The sequence below is a fragment of the Cydia pomonella genome, chromosome 1 (assembly GCF_033807575.1).
Source record: "Cydia pomonella isolate Wapato2018A chromosome 1, ilCydPomo1, whole genome shotgun sequence".
Lineage (NCBI taxonomy): Eukaryota > Metazoa > Arthropoda > Insecta > Lepidoptera > Tortricidae > Cydia > Cydia pomonella.
Window position 1 is genome coordinate 27,145,802 of NC_084703.1, and position 20,270 is coordinate 27,166,071.

The window sequence follows — 20,270 nt, forward strand, 5'->3', positions numbered from 1 at the left end:
ACGTATGCCATCGGCTCCGGCTGCCTTGTCACAAGACAATGCATTGATAACTTTTTCCACGTCCGCGGGGCTCACCTAGGGGCATTTCACGCCAAGCGGACAGCGAAAAAAATGTCAGGTTATAGAATTTGGTCATATTTGGAATAGTTATACTACTCGATGTCCTGAGTTTATGTATATTTTTATTTTATTTTTATTCGGCACCGTTTCTGGTTTATAAGCACTTAAAAAATGGATAAAATAGGAGAAGTGCATTTTTCAAAAGCTGATGTCAGTGAAAAAAATGTTAGGTCATAGAATATGGTCATATTTGGAATAGTTATACTACTCGATGTCCTGAGTTTATGTATATTTTTATTTTATTTTTATTCGGCACCGTTTCTGGTTTATAAGCATTTAAAAAATGGATAAAATAGGAGAAGTGCATTTTTCAAAAGCTGATGTCAGTGAAAAAAATGTTAGGTCCTAGAATATGGTCATATTTGGAATAGTTATACTACTCGATGTCCTGAGTTTATGTATACTTTTATTTTATTTTTATTCGGCACCGTTTCTGGTTTATAAGCATTTAAAAAATGGATAAAATAGGAGAAGTGCATTTTTCAAAAGCTGATGTTGCTATTGGTCTTTCTCGCAGTTATAATAATTTTTATTTTTTTTCGATATTTTCATACAAAAAACCGGAAATAAAAATTTCATGTCGAATTTTTATATACAGTTCGATATTTTTGATTTTTTTTATTTTTAGTTTGAAATGTAGCTTGTAGTTCATAAAAAATGCCTGGAAAGTTTGAGAACGGGATCTGCATTAGTTTTGGAGATACATGAAGTAAAGTGCAAACGTGCCGGTCTGAGCGTCGTACTGGCGGTTCCTTAGTAACCCAGTCAAATAAAGGTTTTCGCCTAGGAATGGCAAATAATGAGCTGGAAGCTCGTATAACTACACCTTCGTTTCGGCAATCTATAAGTTACGTTGAAAGTCACAGAAAACCTGATTTTTAAAAAAGGTCAAAGGTCACAAAAAAATGGCATTGCAGGATAGCCTGCAAATCATAGGCTGCACAAAAATTTGTTTCGTTTATGTTTTGACGTTCTAGGCGCTTTTCATGTCGGCACAATTCTTTTTCATTAATGTGATCTTCGAATTCTTTTCGGATACTTAATTTATATTGGGGGGTTCCCAGTTCATATTCCATGCAAAAGTTGCACCTGTCTTTTTTTGGTTGGAAAAATCCGATATTAAAATCTTTATTAAATATGTCATAATATAACCAATACTCACAACTAGGTTTACCTTTCTCTATCTGAAATTTAACAAAATCTCTAAAGTTCCGTTATAGTTTTCTCACCACTTATAAACTCTCTGGAAGTACTATCAGGCTCATTGGATGCGGAGATAGGTTCACTGGAATCTGTGACATACTCTCTGGATGTTGAATTTCTCAAAAAATGAGAATGGACTCAATGTGTTGTTTTATTTGTTCAATGAGAAGAGGATCCGTAGATTTTCTTGACGTATACTTGCCTCTGTTGTCCATACTGACGAAACCATGTGGGTCAGTTTTTTGTTTCACTGTTCTGATTTGACGGTCAGATATCCCAAGCGTGTTAATATAAAAGGTCTTACAAACACGAATTTTATTATTGTTTACTGTAAAGTAAAATGCATTATTTGGTAATCTAGGCTTTTCAGCATTAGTATATTTGTACTTTGGTTTAATCTCCATCATGCAAGATCGTATATAAGACCTTTGTAAATCAACATTACCTATAGACCAATATCTGGCAAACAAGGTCTGTCTATCGGCGTCTTTTATATTCTCGGAACATTTGAGTTTACATTTACAAACACCTTTGATGGAACGGGCAGGAACTTCTTTTTTAGTTATAGACGAGAAGTACGATTTTCTTGAATTTCTTAATCTTTTTGCGACATTTTGTTTCCATTTTTATGGATTTCTGGTACGGTTTCTGGATCTCCTGGTTACTTCTGGAACAGAATCACCGTTGTCTCTGGGTGCCCTGGATGTTGATCTGGAAGAAGCCGAAGAACCAGAACTGGGCCTAGAATCAGATATACCTACGTACATGTTCTCTACAATTAGACTTATTGATAGTGTAAGTCGGGTCCGAGTCGCTTAAGTCAACATCGCTTTCATCGGAATTTAGAGGTGATTGATGATAATAATTCTTTGTAGGTCTGCTGCTTATACTTTGTCTTGTGAATTTCGATGTTGAAGGCCCATCTATGTATAATGGAATATGCGTTTGAATTACTCATGCAAGAAGAGCTGCTGGTTGTGGAAGATGTCGATTATGATCTACTTGGAGAAGAGGAGGAACTTTTAGATGATGAACTGTTCGATTGTGGCGTATTATTTCGTAAAACATCCTACTGAGATGATGAACTTGCCATAATTTAGGCACATAAAATGACAAATAAAATAGAACTTAAATATCAGTTTAGCCTCAGGATTTGACATACCAAATATTTTGTGTCACTTTACACGACATGATTACAATATGTTTAAGTACACAGAGCATTGAGTTATTATTACTACAGAGAAGCCATACCAAACAATGAAATAGTCTCAATTACAACATGTTCCATTCCACGCGAATAAAACGTGTAAATAAGCGCCGCAAAATTCATGGCGCTTATGCGTGTAGGTCGCGAGATTCACGCTCCACTTCTATGGTTTGTTGTCAAAACAACAACACTCATGGGGCAAAATACTGGTTCTCTGTGCCAGTTCTATACGTAGTAGTAATAATAGTTCGATGCTATAAAGTTGGCTTGCCAGAGTATAAAATGAAATATGTAACTTCATAGAAATCATCCAGATCTCAGGAACAATTAGATGAAGATGAAAAGTTTTAATGATTTGTCATTGCACTTGACGTCTATGAGAATTGATCATATCCTTATATTGATTATACGTTTTGTGGTAGGTACACAAAAATAATATAGGTATGATTGATTAATTTCAAAATATAATTATTTGCAGCCCGTGGTCAAGGAAGGATTCCTGATGAAGCAAACGCGCAGCTTCCAGCGTTGGCAACGACGGTACTTCAAGCTGCGCGGACGTACACTTTATTATGCTAAGGAAAAAGACGTGAGTAGATACGCCAAACCCAAATAGTCAGTCCGTCAGACAACGCATAATCGATGATTCAATACCTTAATTCGAAACAAATTAAGCAACAAAGAACCATGCAAGTATACTGTGTTTCAAACTGCCCAGTTTGAGAAAATTTCAAAACCTTCCAAGGACGAGTCGGGTAGTTTCGTATCAGTACCCAATTTTTCACGTTTTTTTTTTTCGTTAAATCCAACTAAGGCTTTTAAAGTAAAGTAAAGTAAAGTAAAGTTTATGACTATTTTCTTTATTATTATACCGAGTTTGAGGTTTGAAATTTTAACCGATCTAAAGATATAAAAAAAATGAAAATAGCCGCAATCGAATACAGAACCTCCTCATTCTATGAAATTAAAGTCGGTTAATAAAGAAATGAGTGAGTTTCATGAAACACTCGGTTGGAACGAACTATATTATTATTATTATTTTTTATTATTTATCTTCGGTCTTAGGTTAGACATTTTATAATAAAAATATAAAAGTAAAATAAAAACTCATACAAAAAGAAAGCAAAATACATATATACACATTATAAAAAACCTAACCTAGGGTGTCGCCAGCAGCGGGGCAGGCCCCAAGCTACCAGAGTTCAGGGCCGTCAAAAAAGTAGCCGAAAAAACCTCGCGTGATTTGTGCACAAGTCCCAAAGTGTTGGTCGAGACTCTTCGCTATGAGACCGTTCACTGAAACGACTATTAGCACAATCGGATTAAGACCAACCTCGAAATTTCTAGAACAGTCATGAAATTTGGTATGTATATTAATTAAAGTCCCCTTTTTCATGCCCACACCATTTGACATTTGGGGACCTCGAAACCCATCTTGCCATCTTGGAAAATGTTTCCCATCCAGGAGAAATTCGCGTTTTACTTTAAATCTACATTCTTTATGAAAATATAGTATAAGGAAACATTAAAGCTTATTAAATTCTACAATCTCTTAATCCGATTGTGCTATATCGGGATAATGATCGCCGAATCACCATCCCACATGGCGGTTATCTCGTGAGCCAAGTTTAGGTACTTGCTGGACTCCTTCTTGGCTTTCACAAGATTCTCATCATGGGTGATGGTGATGTCGACGAGCACGGCCTGGCGTTGCGATCGATCTATTATCCCGATGTCAGGCTTATTGGCTACAATGGTCTTGTCAGTGATGATAGATCGATCCTAACAAAGCGTGGCACGACCATTTTAGAGAACTGGCAAAAGGTGAATAATTGCAGTACGGTACTACGCGGTCCACAGGGTCGTATAGAAGAGCAAGTTGCTGGTGAGGAATCCTGGCTACGAGATTATGTCTGTGCAAGTACTCACCGTTCCCAAGATGAGAAAAACTGGAAATGATATGCCCGAGCCGAGTGACTCTCCGGGACGGCGGTATGCCCGACAAATGTCGACCGTATCGTCATTCAGGATATATTTCCGGTAGTTATTCGTCATCATAACTTCGTCCGCAATTGCACATTCAAAGCCCTCTGTTTCTCCACAGAGGTCTCCGAATCTTAACCAGTTCACCGACGCGACCAGGTTCATGTTGGGTCCCGGGAGGGCCTTGTAGAACCGCCCGTGTAGCACCTTACTCTCCCATGCCGCCTTACGATCCGCAGTACTTAGGTCCACAGATTTGTGCCAGTTCTCGTTTGACAAGGAAAGCAGCGTGAGGTTCCTGTCTACTGCCACCACATCACGATGCATCCCACACTTGTTGTTAAGGTAATAATTCCTGAGATTGCACACCTCGCAGCTGTGGAGATCTTTGGCGTTTAGGAAGCCTCGACCTCAACACTTCCGTGGGATGCACAATCTCATAACTGACGAGCGTGAGTGTAGCATACGGTGTGTGATGAGCAGTAGCCGGACCCTCCGATCCAGGGCATCCAGCTCGGTCTGAGTCCACCTTAGTATGCCAAAGGAGTATGCGAAAAGAAGTATTACTCAGGCGTTGAAGGCGCGCACTTTGTTGCCTCCTGACAAAAGGCTGTCAAGGACTTTTGTGAGCCGCCTGAAAAAGCGCTTCTTCATCGACCGCCTAATACCCTCGTCCTCAATACCCAACAACTGTCACATACCAAGGTATTTGTAGGTTTCTGATTCAGAGATAGATTTGAAAGACATTGTCTCAGAAAATTGTAAATTTGTTGAATTTACAACCTTCCCCCGCTGTACATGTATAACCGTACATTTATCGACACCAAACTCCATTTTGATGGCGGTACTGAAAACTTCTGTGGTTTTCAATAGCACCATCAAGTCTTAGTTATTTGATGCAAACAGTTTGAGGTCGTCCATGTATAGAAGATGAGAAACGACTTCACCCTCTCTCCAAATACGGTAACCTGCTTGCTGGCAAATGGTCTTACAGAAATGCGACTTACAACAGGGAGAACAACCAACCATAAAGAACATTTTTGTTCAAGCTGAAACTGATACGCTTAGCAAGAGCTAGACACTCGCTTAGTCAATTAAGAATATGAAATTCAAGTGCAAAAAACATCCAAAATGTAATATCTGCATACACGTCCGGGGATCGAACCCGGATCGTCACTTTTACCAACTGTTTCTAAGCGGCTTGTTGGTCAACTGCGATAGGTAAGTCGATTGAATTAGGTTACTACCCGAGAAAGAATTTAAACAAAAGAGGGCCGTGGCGGAAAGAGCTTACACTTTTTTCCGCCAACGATCCTATTATAAGGAACTTCGTTCCAAAAATAAAAAAGTGCGAGGAGACGACACACTTTTTTTACTTTCGTAGTGATTATTTTTGAGAATAGGGTTGTTTCCATGTACAAATCTTGAGGCAGAATTGTATCCCAATAAATTCTTATGAATTATAAGAACATGTTAAACTACCTTTAGTGGACCTCTAATGAGCATATTTTTGTAAATATTGAATTTAAAATATCTCTTGACACACGTCATGTGACCCAAGTCAAAACGACATTGAAGATTCTGATGACGTCACAACTTTCGGTTTGACACTGTTGACAGTTCTTAGGCGATTAACCGAGATTTAACATATTTAAAGCCGTTTTTAGCGTAATACTTGAATTTGAGGGCAATGTTTGGTTAATATAGAACGTATTACAAGCGTTTCACAAAATTGGAAACAAGCTATAGACATCTAATTAAAAAACCTTATATACGCAGTAGGATGGAGATGGCAAGTGGGCGTTCCCGTAAATCGGATATTCAGTAGCACTTTACGCACATACTATGATCAGTTGTTTTGTAAGCTACATACTCGGATGCTTTCATGTGACTCGTATACTCGTGTAACATACCTATATTGTTGGTTAAATTAAAATTACTGCATTGTGCAGTATTAAGCTTCAGTAATAATACTTCTATACGTGCAGTTATTTCCAATGACCAAAAAATATTATTTTATCTACATCTATATCACAAGTATCTTAACCTCCCTATTAAATATTCAGAAACAATAAACTAATGGCCTATATTAACAAACCTGTATCTGTAGGTGCATTGTAATTTTAACTTTACTTTATCGATAACTGATACCTTGATTACATTCAAATTTACAACATCTCTGAAAAATAAAGAAATTTTATTTGGCCGCTATTCTGATATGTAGTGTCAGTTGCAAAAAAATTTGACAAATTTCGCATATCACTTGATATATGGCAGTCGGCCCCGGCTCTACTTTATCTCTAAATAAAAACAACGGATGCGTGACATGCGCAAAAAGTATGCATTAATACCACCATTTTGACGTTTAATTAGTTTGTATGTATAAAATTACTTTGTTTGGTTGAATCATATGATATTGATGTAGATAAAGCAGTATATGTAACTGTTCATAGTTAGGCATTAAAATACTCGTGTGATCCTTTTATGAAACTCATTTCATCCTTTCCATGAACCCACACTCGTATTTTAATGCCTTTCATTATGTAGCAGTCACATGAACTATTATTATACTCGTAATGTAATCTGATCAACACAAAAACCACAGTTTGTCTGGCATTACGGCTTTGCCAAGACGAGCAAAGCGAAGTGCAAGGGCACTATGTACCTATACCTTTCCTCGAATCGATTCGTCGTTTTTATGAACCCTCATAACTTAGTGGATACGATGTTAATAGTGGACTTATTAAACATATTTTTTTAATACTACGTCGGTAGCAAACAATCATACGGCCCGTCTGATTGCAAGCAGTCACCGTGGCCTGTGGACGCCTGGAACTCCAGAGATGTTACATGCGCGTTGCCGACCCTAAACAGCTATACTACGTGTAACTAAGATCTTATTAATGTTGTCACTTGATCGAACATTAGACATAGCTCATGTTTTGCGTTTTAAAATAGTTTGTGTAGTTTTTTATTTAGTAGTGAACCCCTAGTGTAAATTTATTCGATAGCGTAACGTGACGTACGCGTTTGCATTAAGTCTAATTTTGTATGGGATTTAGAAACAGCGCGCCAAGCGACACGTCACGCTATCGAATAAATTTACACTAGGGGTTCAGATCAGCAATATCAACTATGTGTTTGATGTAGCTATATTAAAGTTTCATTGTCATGTTAGCCATAACGTTTAAATATGTCCTTACGAAATATTTAAAGAGGCAGCACGGGAGGGCCGGGCCGCGGGATTGGCACTCACGGCCGGAGTGCGAGTGTGAGAGCGAGCACCTGCCCTCCCTAGACCGCTCGGCGCCGCCGCCCGCCGCCACCTCCTTGGCCGCTCGAAAGGCCTCGCCTGCCGTCACAGCAGTTTCAGCCAGTCGCGCTTCGCGCATCACGCGTGAGACTCGCTCTACGCGGCTCCACGCTTGACGTCTCGGTCGCATTTTCAATCTTCCACTCAAAATTATTACTGGAATCTATTTTGTTTTATTAACTCTTTTGTAATTTCAGTATCTGTAGGTGTGTTACACTTAATACTTGATCTTTAGATACAATTTCACTGACCTCGTTCTGTTTTCAATCCATTATCCATTTTTTGTGCCATATCACCAAATTTCATGTCACGAATTGGATAACAATTGGGTAAGTAATATTATCGACTTACATAAATTAATTAATATAATTGAAGGTGCCATTTACACAAATGGGTAAAAATTTACCCACTTTAATATGGCCTTTGCGATCGTTTTAAACATATTAAGTACAAGTTGTAATTCTACTTTGGCGAGGTTAAAATTGCAAGCCTGTAAATAATCAACATCTTGTGATCTGCATATTATTTTAGACTACGTACCTTTGCACTGCCTTTTTAAGTGTGTCAATAAATAGATTGTCCTTTTTTTAATACTCGTGCCTATAAGTACATGACTCGTAGATTAGAAGCAGGATATTAATGTCGCTTGTAATTGTTAAATCTCGTTGGAATAGGTTTTAAGTTTTGTCTGGAGAAATTTCCCACCCATTTCCATTAATCTGGAGTGTAGCTCATGAGTGGATCCGAACTACTTTCATAGGTCCGATAGGTTATGACTTATGAGCTTGATTCATTTGCTGCGCCAATAATGTTCAGAGTGAAACCTAAGTCGTCAACACATTTTTTTGTTTCTATCACAGTATTTTAAGGCAAATTCATTGCATTAAGTCTAGAAGCAAACAATTAAACTTTATTAATAATGATCTTAATTAGTAAAAACACCGACCCTATTTGACAAGACTTGGTCTGTAGCTTAAACTACCACTTGTTATGTAGAATTATTTTATTTTATTAATCGAGCCTACTTAGGTTATCAAACAACTCATCATGTGTATTTTAGAAACCTACACTGTACATTTAATGCAAACACGCTTATTGGTTGTTAATCGTTGTTTATTTTAAAATAACGCTAATTTCACACGTACTTAACAAGTGTTCAAAATGGTCGCCTCCTAATTCATCACACAACTGTGCCCGTGTCCTGGTGTTGTCTTTTACTCTCCTTAGTACGAATTCGATTTTAAGACGAAGCTCTGCCACTGTGTCGGATACCTCTGCTCATAAACACTTCTCTTGATTTCAAAGAAAGTCCAAAGGCGTTAAGTCAGGACTACGCGTTGGCCATTGTATGGGTCCATTTCGGCCTATCCAACGTGCAAGGTATTCATTGTCCAAGTAATTATGGACGTCACGTTGAAAATGAGGAGAGCATGAATATATCTAACTTTCTAAATCTAATACAAAATGAGACTAAACGCAAACGCGTACGTCACGTAAGTCACGTTTCAAAATCGAATTTATTTACACTAGGGGTACAGTACCCCTAGTGTAAATATTTTCGACAGCGAAACGTGACGTACGCGTTTGCGTTAAGTGTCATTTTGTATGAGATTTATGACTTTCCAAAACGTCCCGCTTGGCGCGCTGTTCAAAAACCCATACAAAATGAGACTTAACGCAAACGCGTACGTCACGTTTCGCTATCGACTAAATTTACACTAGGGGTACAGATCATAAAATTAGTAAACTTCTATTACACACATTATACACTTTTAGAACTATCTCTAAAATTAAACATACATATAATGTTTTACTAAGTTACATAGAGATTAAAAAAAAAACTGATATTAAGTAACATAGGTAGAGTTTAAAAAAACCTGATACTCATACTACGTTGTAGGGACGACCACTTGTCTGAGAATATGTCTGCGCTTTTAGGGTTCCGTAGTCAACTAGGAACCCTTATAGTTTCGCCATGTCCGTCTGTCTGTCTGTCTGTCTGTCTGTCTGTCTGTCTGTCTGTCTGTCTGTCTGTCTGTCTGTCTGTCTGTCTGTCTGTCTGTCTGTCTGTCTGTCTGTCTGTCTGTCTGTCTGCCTGTCTGTCTGTCCGAGGCTTTGCTCCGTGGTCGTTAGTGCTAGAAAGCTGAAATTTGGCATGGATATATAATCAATAAAGCCGACAAAGTCGTACAATAAAATCTAAAAATTTAATTTTTTTAGGGTACCTCCCCTACAAGTAAAGTGGGGGTGAATTTTTTTTTCCGCTTCAACCCTAGAGTATGGGGTATCGTTAGAAAGGTCTTTCAAAACTAATAGGGGTTTTCAAGAAACATTGTTTGATAAAGTGAATATATTCGGAGATAATCGCTCCGAAAGAAAAAAAAATGAGTCCCCCCCCCCCCCTCTAACTTTTGAACCATAGGTCCAAAAAATATGAAAAAAATCGTGGAAGTAGAGCTTAAGAAAGACATTAAATGAAAACTATAGCGGACATGATCAGTTTAGCTGTTTTTGAGTTATCGCTAAAAGTTTTCCCTTCATAGTAAAAAGACTTACTTTAATTAGGTACTGATTATGCAAATTTGCCTATTTGTTTAACTCGGGTGAAAGGTACCGTTTCATCCCTTGGTTAACAATTTACTATACTTTAAGCTCCAGTTTAGCTTATTGTGACGGAAGAGTAACTACGGAACCCTACACTGAGCGTGGCCCGACATGCTCTTGGCCGGTTATTTACTGTAGCTATGAAGTTATTTAGTAATTCTATTGCTCGGTACGTGGGTCGGTTTGAACCGTGATAGGTGCGAACATTTGGATATGCGGAAAGGTTTCTGGCTCTACGTGCGCTACGCCCTACTGCAGCTATGTAGTTATCTGGGATAAAAATACGCATACGCTCCAGAACGGATGGGTTGTCAATATGATTTCTTAGAAGCAGACAATAGTGTAAGGCAAGCGTTTGCTTACGCCTTAGCTCGAGTGACTACGTATCCCTACCATTGCCAATACAAAGGATGATGGAAATAAGTACGGGTAGTACCCGTAATACCATAATGCTATATTTTGCTTCCCGAGGGTCCCATGCGATAGAATTGTACTCAAGCTTGCTGCGAACATAGGCATTATAAAGAATGATTGCGATTCTAGGGTCACGAAATTCAGAAGTTGTTCTAGTAATGCCTTTCTCTCGCTTGTGCATGAGCTGGGAAATGTAAACTGTCCATAGTCCCGGAGATTTTGAACTATGCTACGAATCAGGTTGTGTGTCGGCACTGGTGATTCGGGGCAACGTTCTTGAAATCCTTCTCGGGTTTACTCTGTAAAGTTGGTTCGAGCGTAAAGTCTTACCATATCAAAGCGCTCAATAAAAGTGTAAAGATATTATGCACCTGGCATTTGAAATGCGAATTGATAGGTATTTATCAATTTAAATTCGTAGTAGCGTAATGTTATGATTTTTGAATTTGTCATTGTCAATTTAATCTTTTTTCAACGTTCTTACCAGCAATTACAAAAAGATTGAATGATTAATCTTAGTAACATGCTCTAGGTCTATAACAGTTTGACGTACCAATTCAGCTTATAGCAGAGTTAGGTTAAAGAATGTGTATAAAAAAAAACGTATTCGCGTGAATCAAATCAAATACCTGAATATACGAGGAGTAATCCAAAAGTAATACCTAATAATTAGTATTAAAGACATCACATGGTTAAAAACATATTTTATTGTTCAATATTGTCTCCTAATAAGTTTATATACATAGACCATCGTTTCTATAGACCAGAGTGCAAAAGAATAATAATAACTTGTAGACCCTTAAAAATGCCTTCACCGCGGCCATTATCCAAAAATAAGATCTTCCTCTAGCCGTGGAAAGAGTTACTAAGTCGCTCAAAATTATTATTTTTTTCCTGCAAGTAGGCCTCAAGGGCTTTTTACAAGTCAAAACATTTACAGTAATATCATATAGTGACATGAAAAATACAAAACAAAATTTATAAATATAACAGCCAATACCTGGGCCAAAACATGACTAATCCTAAAAATAAATAATTACTACAATACACCGTGTTTTTATTGAATTTCGTTAACTTCGGGGTATCGGCAAGTACGTTTAAGGAAACTAAATGGCATAGTTATTATTTAAAAAGAATTTTTTTTTTTACTATTTTTATTTTTATAAAAAGTACTTAACTATGAAAACTGTGACATATCAATGTCATTTCGAACGTCGATCGTCCGAGATAGTACTTACGTTTAGTAGCAAATGTATGAACTCGCAAAAACACTAATCAATAAGTAAACAGGTCTAAGGCAAGTGTACACGCTCATAAGGGCCTTATAAGATAAAAATTAATGATTGATTATCTCCGAAATGGAGTTAATTAGAATATCGGTGTCTTTGAGAAAGTCACCTAATTTAAGCTCAGGAATGCACCCTGGAAATACATCAAACGGCGTTCGGTGGAAACAGCGAACGCAAATCAAAAAAAAAACACGGTGTATAACAGAGATGTGTAGTCTCTATAGTTAATATATTAATAATACATTAAATTTGGAGGTGTAAAGTCTCTCCTTGTCCTCTTCCGTTTATTGTTTAGATGCTGAAATGACGGTGCCATCAAACAAAATTGGCGCGACAGAAACCGCACCAAACTTCACTAGTTGATGTTGGGTTCTCAGAATAATAGCCTGACATATCGCCGGATTGATAGTGATGCCAAAGCTACCGGACCATTCAGCTATGTGGACTAGGTCATCGTTGATGAGGGAAATGGCAGTATCCATATTATCAACAGAAACTTGGGCGAATAGTTGCAAATCATCTGCATATAACAGAGAGAGAGGTTGGCGGATCCTTAGGCGAAAAAATGTGTAAGATTTTATATATTTTTTTTATACCACGACGGTGGCAAACAAGCATACGGCCCGCCTGATGGTATTGTATTGTATTCGGGCGATTTTTCCGCAACTCGACGACTTGCGCCTATTTTGCGTGACATGTTGGGGGTGGGCTATGGGCCGCCTGATGGTAAGCAATCACCGTAGCCTATGAACGCCTGCAACTCCAGAGGTGTTACATGCGCGTTGCCGACCCTTTAAAAATCTGTACACTCCTTTTTTGAAGAACCCCATACTGTATACCCTCGGGAAACCTCGGCAGGGAGCTCATTCCACAGCCGGAGCGTCCGCGGGAGGAAATTCCTCTTAAATCGCACAGTGCGCGACCATTTAGGCTCTAGGGTATGAGGATGAACACCCTGCCGACGGCGAGCGGTGCGGTGTTAGGAAGTGGCCTTTGGCATCATGTCAAACAATTCTTTAGAGCACAGCCCATTGTACAAGCGCGGTAGAATACACACAAGGAGGCAAAGTCTCCCCTTAGACTTAATGGTTCAATGCCGCTTGTGAGTTTGGGATCATCGACGATTCGTACAGCGCGCCTTTGGACTGAGTCGAAGGGTCCAAGCTGGCATCCAGGTGCTCCTGCCCAAAGGTGACAGCAGAGTACTCCATGTGGGGTGTGACTTGCGATTTATATAGTAGCAGTCTTTGCCCCGGAGTAAAGTATCGCCTAGCTTTATTGAGCACACCTTCCCTTCCAGGTGGCTACGAAATTGGACGTCACTGGAAATGTCGACACCAAGGATCCCAATACTCCCTGATATGGTAAGAGCTGTGCCTTGGAACTGTGGGACCACAGTAAATGGGGTTTTCTTAGCGGTAAACGCGCAAACTTGTGTCTTCGTGGGGTTGAATTGGACTAAATTGTCCCGACCCTACACCGAAACTCTGGATAGAGTGCTCTCAATATCGGACACAAGCTTTTCACGGCTCTCCAGCACCTCAGAACGAGGGTTTTATATTGGCCCTATATTGTTTTAAGTTTTTCTAAAGAATAAGTAGCCTAATTTCACCGACTTAGGTATATGCTATAGTGGCGCAGTTAGCAAACAGCCGCTGATAAATAGGTGGAAACAGCGAAGGTCCAGGTTCGATTCCAGGATGTGTATGCAGATATTACTGTTTGTATTTTTTTTTGCACTTGAATTTCATATGTTTTATTGACTAAGCGAGTGTGAAGCTCGAGCTAAACGTATCAGTTTCAGATTGCACACAAATGTTTTCTTATGTTTGGTAGTTCTCTCTGCCTTTAAGTAGCATTTTTGAACTGGTGAAGTAGTGATGTATCATTAGCAAAAAGAACTCCACAAAGGTTTTCTACTATACATGGCAAATCATTTATATAAACCAAAAACAGAAATGGGTCCAAAATAGAACCTTGTGCCACTCCTAATTGAACTGCAGTTTTGCCATACTGAGTTTTCTTTACAACAACTGTTTGTGTTCTATTGCTAAGGTAAAAAGACCGAGGCGACATCGTTGTTTGACATTATAAGTTGTTTATCCGACGATTGTCAAAATCGCGTGATATACATTTACCAGTTTCCCTATGCAGAATTATATTCCATGTTGCCTTCACTTTCTTGTCAGATACTTTCAGATTAGAACTAATATAGTTTTCAAATCAGCAGCTCGAACAAGGGTAATTTGGTGCTTTAAAACAGTAAGCAAAATCGCATTTTGCTCGCTGAGTGAGACACAATAACATTCAAGTGACCTTTATATTCGAATGTCATTTCAACGTGCTTGGACTAATACAAGTTCCCAATATTTGGATTCTATTGTCTTTATCCTTTTCACGTCATTAGCAAAAAGGAAGAGACAAAAAAGTGAAAACGTAATTCAACGGTATATTGACGGTTCATAATAGATCCTCGAAATAAGTCAGACCGCATCGTGTTTCGATACGAGTGTCATTCGTAATAATTAATTAATGAAATAAAAGTATAAAATTAAATAAAAACACCATATTTTACGTATTTTATGATACAGTCAAAACAATAAACTTAAAAAAAATAAAAGCAATTGCTACGCAAAGGAAAAAAATCTACTTACTTTTGATGATCTCTACTATAATTGACAAACAGTTGTATCCGCATTTCGGGCCGTAAGTATCTTACAAAACTTGTTATTACAAAAAAAAATTGTCGATTGAACAGACAATTGATGTTCGTTATTTCATTATTTCCGTATTATTTTATTGACATTTCTTTCGTGATGTTTTATTGCAGTAATTAAACTTAATTGTTACAATACCTTAAGAAAACATGAGTGAAATAGCGATGAAGACGGATTACATTTTTTCAGGTTGTATTTTTACCTTCCAAATATGTTCTCACTGCTGTCGTGAAAAGTTTTGTGTAAATCAAAGTTATTTACATCTCGTGCGCTTTTGAGTCCCTTACTACGCTCATGATTCTAAATCAGATCTATTATAGAATCTTGCACGGGACTCAAAATAAGCACTGGAAGAAATATCAAACTTTGCTCTCTTGTACAAATAACTATTGTCTTGACTGTTAAACACACTCTCTTGAAGATTTTTGAGTAGTTCCTTACAAAGTCCAAGAAATTTGAATTTTTGTTCAGCTCCCTTTTTCCAGAAAGTTCATAAAGTCTTGTTCTACATTTATAAATACCTGCAGTAACCCATTCACTAAACTTTAGTTTTAGTTTACTAATAGATTTCACATTGACATTTTTAATAAACTTATAAATAATTACACTACAAACGTCTTCATACAAACTACAGTTGTAATCTGAAAATGGTAACATATAGAGATTTTATTTAATTACATTTTTGAATGATTCCAAGCAACAACCGTCTGTGTATTGTTAGACCGTTTAAATTAAGTGCAGCTATATAGAGATTTTATTTTATTCAATTTTTGAATGATTTCGAGCGATAACCGTAGCAGTCTGTGTATTGTTAGATCATTTGCATTAAGTGCAGATACTGCAACTAAGGGTGTACCGAAATAAAACTGTAACCTTCGAATAAAAAAATAAAAAAACTAATGCGATTGAGAACAAAACTTTTAATTTGGGTATTCGTTACCGTCGTTTGGCTGTTTAATACACTTTTGATTTCAGCCCAATAATAGTTAAGAGAATAGCACTGCAGAACGTTTGGAGCTCTATGTCAACTGCCAAATGCGATTTTTGTACGAAGGAAATTGTATGATTTTCGACTTGGTCTAGAATTAGGTAACACACATTTTTTGTAACTTTAGCTATCCTAACTTTCGTACGAAGAACTCAACTGATTTTATCGTAGTTCGTTGCACTTTAGCCGCATATGTACCCCAGTATTTACGATAATTATGACAGGTATGCTTCGTTTTCGCAAATTCTATTAGCAATCTTTGTGATGGGCCAGGGTCACTTGTTCCTAGAGATCTACCGCTTCCAAGCCTCTCAAGAAACAACATACTGAATTAGTTATTTATTATGAAATGCACGAAACTTCGAGGTAATTTTAAATGTTTCGAAATCAGGCATGTAGGATGTTGCAAATTTTCTTGCTTTTTGGAAAAGCCCAATTTTCAGTTATCTCTTCTATTTACTGGTGTAAAGTCGAACAGCGTAAAACGAGTTTGATTTATATGGGAATATATAATATAATAATAAGACTTTTTATTGCGGTAAGAAAGCCGTAGTCATCTTGCTTAGAAACAAAATTACAGTGGCTTGAAATTTACAGTTTTTTTTTTACACGCCTTCATTTATTAATTTGCTTCATAACCCAACTTTTAATTGTATTATATAACTTTTTCCTGTGCCACCAGTCCCACAAACAAACAGCCTCAAAATTGTTTTTTCATCTCTCCTGTTCGGAAAGTGTGATTTTCGTGAGCAGATAGCCGGCTGGAAAATAGCTTTTCCCACCCTAGGGTACAAAGTCTTTTTTTTAAAGTTATGGTGAGCAAGCTTATGCTATATATAAAAGAACCAGTGTCTGTACCTCCATTCATTTAAGGCGGTACAGACGCCTATGACAGAGTCAAAAAAATATAATAATTCTGAAGTAAAAAAATAAATCTGAATAAAAATAAAATGTTTTTTTACATAATGAAGTAAAAGTAAAAATGTGTATTTTGTAGTCTATTTTATTATTGTCAAATATAATTTTGTTTCGTTAATCTAACTTGAACAGTTTACAAAATTTGCCACTTTCAATGATACGCTGATTATTTACATTATCCTGAATAACTCGAAAACAAAAGAAGATCGAGGATTGATATTAAGCATAGAGTGTTCTTAGGACTTGCCAGTACACCACCTGAAAGAATGACCAAATCCGTCGTTGGGAGCACCTCTAGTTCGCTTAGCCTGCTAGACCCTTTGATGCCCTTTTCTACTGACGGAAATGGCTTGCCAAACTGTAATACTAGGATTGTCAGATCAGATCAGAATGATAAGTTGCTGTTATTGTTTCAGAGCCAATTGTGGGATGAGTTTGAACTAGAAGACGCTACATTCGCTGAATGCCGTATCAACAACGCTAATAATAGTTTTCAAGTGAGTAACTTTCTTCGATTTGCTAGATTTCTTCCGAGGTTTTCTCTATTGTAATCTATTTTACACAATTTTCAATCTGAATGCCGGATGGGTCTGTACCACAGACAATATATCCTAAAGACGTAGCTTCCAGTAATTATTCAATGAAACCGATGATGCCAAAAATACAGGGGTGCGGGGTACGTGGTGAGCGAGTTCCGTGCCGTGATTGGTCCGTGGGAGTCAGACAAAAATGTCTGCCTTTATGACTTCCAATTGGTACAAATACAAAAAAAAGACTAGGTTGTGTCTATGTTTTAGAATGCGTGTTATAATAGATGTTACCTTAACCCAGTTGTTAAAATAAGCCTTCTTTGTACGTTGTAAGTTTCCAAATAAATCAATAATAATAAAATAATTTAATTCATAAAAAATAAAGTGTGGTTACCCTACATGGAAAAATAAGAAAACAAGAAGACTTTCGTAAATAATCAAGATATTAGATCAAATCACATCGGTAAGTAAATGCATATGACCGAACGTACACCTTCGTACTACTAGTGACACAAGGCCATTTTTGGAACTAAACATAAAAATTAAAGCCCTGTCTATGACCCCCAATGGCATTCAGCCAATATCAAATTTCTATATTCAATACTCCCGCTAAATTTTATATGACTAATATAGTGTACGACTCACTGTACATAACTAAGTAAAAAAGTGGCTGTGACATAAACGGACAGACAGACGGACATGACGAATCTATAAGGGTTCCGTTTTTTGCCATTTGGCTACGGAACCCTAAAAAGAACTATAAATCATCAACAGAACAACTTCTCGACTGTAAAACAAAGAAAATAACAATACTGAAAGTATCTGATCTCTCTTCTTCTTCTTCTTCTCAGCATATATGCGTCCACTGCTGAACATATGCCTCTTTCTCTGATCTCTTCCAGTTAACCTTTGACATTAATTTTTGAAATGTTTTTACCATCGTGATATAAATTTCTGCTGAATTGATAATGTCATTTAAGTTTAAGGGATACTTGTAGGTGTACGTAAACATCTGTGAATGTATAATTGTCATGTAACCAATATTTATTTATTGTGATTCATTCGCAAATGAAATGGATTTTTCATCTCTCCTGTTCGGAAAGTGTGATTTTCATGAGCAGATAGCCGGGTGGAAAATCGCTTTTCCCACCTAAGGGTAGAAAGTAATTTTTTTTAAAGTTATTATGAGCAAGCTTATTTATCTATCTTCTATCTATCTATTTAGATAAAAATTAAATGCGTTTATTAGCCACGCATAAACTCGAGAACCGCTGGACCGATTTAGCTAATTTTGGCATTGAAATGTTTGTATTAGACCACATAAGGTTTAGGAAATGATGATTTTGAGAAATTCAGCCCCTAAGGGGGTTAAAAGGGTGGGAAAGTTTGTATGGGGTTCAAGTTTTATTTTAAGCTAGGTACTTTGTAAAAAGGTATTTTGTTTTTAATTTTATTTTCTAGTAACAAGTAATAACGCCATCTTTTTCTATTTTCTCAGAATTAAGTTTCTGGCCGACCGCGTATAATAGTAGTTAACTTTTGCAACGCTAGATGGAGCTTTCACCTTCACGTGCGCCGCGGACTCCGCGGAACGCTTCCATATTGTGTGCGTGCTTGCGAGGAGGGAGGAAGCTAGCGGGCGTGGCTTACAAACCGGTATTCGCGGTTTTAGTAAGCCCTTAACCAAACGTTGTCCTAAAATTCAACTTTTACCCTAATAAAAGCACTAAATATGTTTAATTAACAAAAACGCTCTTTGAAAATTGTGTGACGTCGCAGTTTACGGTTTGACACATACTATGAAATGTACATACACACATAATACCAAGGTCTGTTCACACACATTTATACGCACACATACACAGCTTAGCCACCACCAAAATGGCTACGGCTTGAATATTACATTTTGTACTGAGAATTTGGTTGATCGAACTGTCAAACCGAGAGTTGTAACGTCATCAGAATCTTCAATGTCGTTTCAACTTGGGTTACGTGATGTGTGTTAAAAGATATTTTTAATTCAATATTTACAAAAATATGCTCATTAGAGGTCTACTAAAGGTAGTTTAACATGTTCTTATAATCCATAAGAATTTATTTGGATACAATTCTGCTCTAAGATTTGGAGATGGAAACAACCCTATTCCACCATACACTTAAACGGATTGGGCAGCGTTTTCCATTAAAGCTATAGATAGATAGATAGATAATAGTTTATTCATCACACATGGTAATAGGTACATTTAAAATATACATCATGTACATAATATCTATACTACTAACAAGTGCGACTAGCCAGGCATTTTTAAACTAAAGTGCATGCATGTCATTATTTCTAACATTTACACTTCATTAAATTCATTAATGTTACACAAAGTCTTGTTTAATAATAGGTCTTTCACTTTAGCACGAAACACTGTCAATCTTGCTTCTTTTTTGAGATGTTAGGGTAATTTGTTATACAGTTTACGACCAATAACTCCTGGCATTTTTTTGACATAGCGAGTTTGTGGGGGCTTAAACAGAGGTCGTTTGGATAACGATTCGGGCGCTCAGATCATCAGATGCTCCTTTCTTGCGAAACTGTGTATACTCTCCCAAACAAACATAATAGTTTTAAATATGTATTGAGCCACTGACGTCATGATTTTGAGGGTTTTGAAAAACTCTCGGCATGTGTCTTTGTATCCGGCATTCATGATCACTCTTATAGCCTGCTTTTGCATTTTCAGTACTCTCTCATGGTCTGATGAGTTTCCCCACAGTATTATACCGTATGACATAATGGAGTGTACATAAGCGTAATATGATTGAATTAGATACTCACGTGAAATAATAGGGTTGTTTCCATCTACAAATCTTAGGGCAGAATTGTATTGTCTTCTTCTTCTTCTTCTTTTCATCCTGTTACCCCCTGCTGGGGTGTGGGGCTCGAACCATTTTCTTCCACTGACTCCGGTCCTGGGCAGCTTGGGTAACCTCCT

At 37.4% G+C, this 20,270-nt stretch overlaps 1 protein-coding gene across 3 annotated transcripts in view; it reads left to right on the top strand.

Annotated features, from left to right (window-relative positions):
* LOC133527580 (diacylglycerol kinase eta) overlaps positions 1 to 20,270 on the top strand; it is a 137,057-nt gene that overhangs the window by 16,691 nt on the left and 100,096 nt on the right. For 2 of the 3 annotated variants that reach the window (XM_061864640.1, XM_061864649.1), the window contains exons 2-3: positions 3,009 to 3,119; positions 17,173 to 17,253. In XM_061864640.1, coding sequence (XP_061720624.1) covers positions 3,009 to 3,119; positions 17,173 to 17,253 — 192 coding nt within the window. Of the gene's footprint in view, positions 1 to 3,008; positions 3,120 to 6,151; positions 8,156 to 17,172; positions 17,254 to 20,270 lie in introns of those variants that run through there. The other variant, XM_061864659.1, reaches the window with a different exon arrangement.